Genomic DNA, 5570 nt, shown 5'->3' on the forward strand with positions numbered 1-5570 from the left:
TAGCAGGTTGTTTAGACGTGCCAGGAATTGATATGTTAATTTGTTGGCATACCTTGCTCAGACCCTTTGACTTCTGCTTGCGTTCGTCTACTGATCAGTGCTCACTTTAAAGAAAGAGGCTGAAGGAAAAACAGATAAAGAGAAACAATTGTATGTCTGTTAATTTTAATTTAAAAGGTTAGTTTACCAAAATATGTATATTTTTGTTTGTTTCTTTCTCTCTCTCTCTTTTTTTTTTTTTGCAAATTCTTATCGTTGATGAGCATTTGTCACAGAAAGAACTGGCAGGTGCCAGAGAAAGAAAGGAGATCTCCAGAGCCATGGTATTTCATGCCGTGATGAGAAAATGCCATCCTTCATCTTTTCTATCTTCTATCTTCTTCCCTGCAGGTCATCATGTGATGAGTAAACAGCATCCAACTGATCTCAGCCTGCCTGCATGCACAGCTGGAAGGAGAATGGAGGCTTCACACATCACTTTTGAAAATTCAGCTGGGAAAGCAGAGGATCCAGCTTACTCCAGTCTTCCTACCACTGGCAATCAGTCTGGGAAAGGACACGGTAACCATGTCAGCCTTCTTTCAACCTGGAAACGTCTTGTCAATGAGAACTCCAACAATGAGACAACTTTATCCAGCATCTCCAAGGAATGCCATGAAACCTTGGGTATTGGATCAGTGGAGATGGAGGAAGGGGACCAGAGAGTCATCATAAACATTGCAGGGCTCAGATATGAGACCCAACTGAAAACTCTCAATGAGTTCCCAGAGACTTTGCTAGGAGATCCTCACAAAAGGATGGCATATTTTGATTCCATGAGGAATGAATATTTCTTTGACAGGAACAGACCAAGTTTTGATGGGATTTTGTACTATTACCAGTCGGGCGGGAAGATCAGGCGCCCAGCCAATGTACCCATTGATGTTTTTGCAGATGAGATGATCTTCTATCAACTAGGAAAGGAAGCTATGGATCAGTTCAGGGAAGATGAAGGATTCATCAAGGAACCAAAGATACCGTTGCCCACAAATGAGTATTATGAACAGTTTTGGCTTCTCTTTGAGTACCCTGAAAGCTCAAATGCTGCAAGAGGTATGGCGCTAGTCTCAGTCTTGGTCATTGTCATCTCTATACTCATTTTCTGCATTGAGACTCTGCCAGAATTCCGAGAAGAAAAAGATTTCCAACTGCCCACAGAGAGGAACAACTTTACGAGAAAGGCAAAGGCCCCAAGTACCTTCACAGATCCCTTCTTTGTGATAGAGACTGCATGTATTATTTGGTTTTGTTTTGAACTGTCTATCAGGTTCGTCGTCTGCCCCAGCAAGTCTGAGTTCTTCCGGAACCTTCTGAACATAATCGACATTGTGTCCGTCATTCCATATTTTGTCACCCTCATCACAGAGCTCATGCAGGAGACGGAGCCCAGTGGGCAGCAAAATATGTCCCTGGCCATCCTGAGGATCATTCGACTGGTGAGGGTTTTCCGAATTTTCAAGTTGTCCAGACACTCCAAAGGACTGCAGATTTTGGGACAAACCTTGAAGGCCAGCATGAGAGAGTTAGGCTTGCTGATTTTTTTCCTGTTCATTGGCGTTATCCTGTTCTCTAGTGCCGTGTACTTTGCGGAAGTGGACGAGCCGAAGTCCCAGTTTACCAGCATCCCAGATGGCTTCTGGTGGGCGGTTGTTACTATGACAACAATCGGCTACGGTGACATGTGCCCCATCACCGTGGGGGGGAAGATTGTGGGTACTCTCTGTGCTATTGCCGGGGTTTTAACTATCGCTCTCCCAGTTCCGGTCATCGTATCCAACTTCAACTATTTCTACCACAGGGAGACAGAGAATGAGGAGAAACAAACTTTATCTTTGGAAATGGAAAGTAGCCAGCTTCCTGGCTTAGTGAGAACAGGAAGTGAGGCTTCTCTGAACAAACACAATGGCACCTACACACATGACAAAGCCAAAAATGGCAAGTCATGAATGTAAAACTTCTGAAGCACCTGGGGTCCAAGAATCTACCTGTGCAGGATATGCGATCCATTTGGTTTTTCAGAAAATCCTGACTGAACACCAAAGAGTTAAAAAAAAAACCAAACCAACCTTGCTGTAGCATGTACGAAGGGCTCCATGAACACGGGGATGCTTCTGAACAATCCTTGTGTTATGTCCTCTGAGAATCTGGTGACAATAAATAAAGAACTCTTCCTATGACAAGGGAAGCTAAGCTAAATCCTGCGAGGGTTAGCCACTCACCCCATGATGTTTAGCAGGTAAACCAGTCCTGGTTTTCCCCAATAACATCTAAGGGGCAATTCTGAAATCCTGCAGCTGGTCTGCAGCCAGGTCCACAGCCCCGCAAGTTATTTTCCAAAGGGAACCTCCTCGCAGAATTCCCCTTTGAAAATTTGAGGCTGACAAGGACCCTCACTAGGACAGAAGCGCCTGCAAACTACTCACCTGGTTTGCATTCCATCTGGAGATTCCCACAGGCACGTTGCCTTCCCCAAGAGCTAAAAGAGCGCTCGTTTCCGGTGTGCATGCTTTTACCTACTGAGGGGAGGGGCACTGTCCAGCCAAGGAATTTACTCCAGAAACATCTTAGTTGCCCGGGCAAAGCCCTTCAGGAATTGTCCTGTCGATCTAATTTTCTCTAAGAGAAGTGGTAGAGTAGCAGAAGGGACGGCTCAGCCTGTCCAGATGATCGGGCGTCATTTAGGAAGCCTCTGTCCCGGAGGCAGGAGCGAAGCTCTTGTGGCTCCATCCGAGGCCTGCAGAGAGGGTTGAGAAAGACGCATCATCTCCTTGCGCTGGGGGCTGGTGATTATATTAAACTAGAAAGGGAATGGGGGGGATAGGGATGGGGTTGGAGGGGTTGCCAGAGGGACATGTCCCCAGCAGAGATCCTCATCCCCACCCGTCCCTCACAGTCTCATACTGAATGGGTGGAAGGCAGGGGGATTTTTCCACAGGCAGACCTTACTTTCGTCTGCAGCAGAACCAGCCTGTAGAGTGGCAGCCACCAGGGCCAGATGTTTAAGATTTACCAAACCAACGGGCAGAGGACTGGGGGTGCATTCAGAATTGCTGTCCTAGGCTTGTGCCTGTGTTGCTTATGCCTAAAATCCAGCCCTGGTAGCCACAGTACACGAGCAGGGTTAGAGAGTCTGAGCTGCTTCCTGTGCAGGCAGCCAGGGCCATAGTCTCCCCCCGCGAGGTTGTGCAACAGAGGGACAGGAAGCTTACGCGCGTGGGTAACAGCTCCGGGGCAGGCTCCCCGTGCACCTTGGCTGTTTAAAATGCTTGCCCCAGCGCGACTCTGGGAACGGGAACTCAAGCATCGGGGGTGTGGGAATCAGCCATAGATTAAAAGTAGTTACCCCAGCAGATGACCGGGCTGGGCATTTGCCTGAGGCTTTTAAAAGATTTGTGAGTGACACCTACCCTGGCCAGCTGCCACTGCCTGTCCAGAGGGATCAAGGCAGCTGATAGGGGTTGCAAGTTAGCCATCAAGACTCGGTCACATCCCACCAGTGCCTCGGGGAAAGATTTTAAAGGGGAAAACAAAAAACTGTGCAAAATCTCCCAGCTTTCATGGAGTCACCTGGTGATCTTGTTTTACTGCGCTCTCCACTACAAATGTTAGTGAAACATAAAATGTTGTTTTCTTCCTTTTCACTTTGTTTTTTTTTTAAATAAAGATATTTATTAAATTAAACAATGACTGGAAAACGTATTCTTTCCCCCTCGTTTTCGCGATTACAGTTGTCTCCTGAGAGGCTGATTCTCAGGCAGTACAACTGCTTTTGGCATCAATTTTATTCATCTGTAAGGAGGCTATTTTCATAAGATTTTGCCTGGATAACTGAGCAGTTAACCGGAAAAAAAAAACACCCTGTGGATACTTTTACTCGTGCTGCAGAGAGGCGGGGGCTGGAGGAGGGCAGACAACACATGGGGATTTCATTTTGAAATTCTCGCGCCTGGTTTAAGGCGCCGACTTTGCGCCTGCTACAAACAGGTGGAAAGTCCACGGGAACTGAAGTACTGGCGGTGCCGGTTGGCGATGAATTTTTGAAGGGAAACTCTGCAGGGAGTTTCCCTTTAAACATGAACTTGCAGGCCCATGGGTACAGGGTTTAAAAAAACGACTCCCTAGAGCCGGCAGCTCAGGCGGCGACGCCTGCGCACTACCATGCAGAAAGGTCTCCCGTCTGAGACCCGAGTGAGGTCTTCTGCTTCCTGGGATGGCAGGGGCTGGGCAGGGAGTCATGGTTGTTGCTTAAGGGTGACACCTGGTGCCCAGGTTCAGGGGCCCATGATCGACTGCTCCCTGGCTGAGGACGGCTGCTGCATTGACCAGAGGAGTTGTGTTGGGGGTTGGGAAGGGATATAAAATGGGAATGACCCCCAGGATGTTGTGAATGAAGGCTCGTGGCGCCAGATTCCGGCTCTCGTTCTGTCTGAGCTCTACGTAGGAACGAGATGGCAGGAACTGCTGGGTTAAAGAAAGACCCCCCCGAAATGTAATTACTGAGGGGCCACTGTCTGCTCACCTCCAGTCTTTCTTAAGAACATAAGAAATTGCCATGCTGGGTCAGACCAAGGGTCCATCAAGCCCAGCATCCTGTTTCCAACAGTGGCCAAAACCAGGCCACAAGAACCTGGCAAGTACCCAAACACTAAGAAGATCCCATGCTACTGATGCAATTAATAGCAGTAGCTAATCCCTAAGTATAATTGATTAATAGCCGTTAATGGACTTCTCCTCTAAGAACTTATCCAAACCTTTTTTGAACCCAACTGCACTAACCACATCCCCTGGCAACAAATTCCAGAGCTTCCTACCCATGCGTTGTGCAATCTTCATCTCGTCTTCTGATCTGACTTCAGACCCTTTCCTCTGGCCCCCCTCTGATACGGGGGAATGGTGACCCTTCCGTACCGTGGTAGTGATGCACATAGGTGCTGTAGAAGGAACATTGTTGGGAATAGCATCAGGGCACCCCCTTCAGCTCTCTGAATCGCAAAAGATCTCACACATCATGGTTTGCAATGTGGCGTTCTCTAGCAAGGATCCCTTTTTTCACAAGAGCCTTATTATTGGCAGAAAAAATGGGAAGAAGGAGCAGGATGTCAACTGCTTGCTCGACACTCGGTATTGTTCATTCAAGTTACCTGATCCTCATCGGACCGCCACTGCTTGGTCGCTTTACCCTTCATTGCAACAGATACAAACTCACAGGTGAATTTTCAAAGGAGTTATGTATGTAGCAATTTTCAAAAGCCATTTACCCGCATGAAGTATCCTTAACGCGGGTAAAACCTAGTATAGACAATTCAGTGGCAGATACTGCATCAATTTTCAACAGCCCACTTACACGGGTAAAGGGCATGTGCACGTGTAAATCCCAGTTTAAAGCCTGTGAATGTTTTTGAAAATAAGGCCCTTAGACTGCAAGCCCTCTGGGGCCATGGAAATACTGACAGCACCTGAATGTAATCCGCTCTGAAGTGCCGAAAGGCGGAATGCAAATCACTTCAAATAAAGAAATAAATAGAGCAGAG

The 5570-nt window shown here is 47.5% G+C and overlaps 1 protein-coding gene across 1 annotated transcript; it reads left to right on the plus strand.

The window, feature by feature from the left end:
* Positions 1-426: 426 nt before the first annotated feature.
* Positions 427-2603, plus strand: LOC115082202 (potassium voltage-gated channel subfamily A member 10-like). Its single transcript, XM_029586452.1, has one exon. The coding sequence runs from the start codon at positions 459-461 to the stop codon at positions 1983-1985; it is 1527 nt and encodes a 508-aa protein (XP_029442312.1). The 5' UTR covers positions 427-458; the 3' UTR covers positions 1986-2603.
* The last annotated feature ends 2967 nt before the right edge of the window (positions 2604-5570 follow it).

Source organism: Rhinatrema bivittatum, unplaced genomic scaffold (genome assembly GCF_901001135.1).
Source record: "Rhinatrema bivittatum unplaced genomic scaffold, aRhiBiv1.1, whole genome shotgun sequence".
NCBI lineage: Eukaryota > Metazoa > Chordata > Amphibia > Gymnophiona > Rhinatrematidae > Rhinatrema > Rhinatrema bivittatum.

What these genes read in the sequence shown, in the direction of transcription:
- LOC115082202 (XM_029586452.1), top strand. Translation starts at nt 459, where the DNA reads ATGGAGGCTTCACACATCACTTTTGAAAATTCAGCTGGGAAAGCAGAG.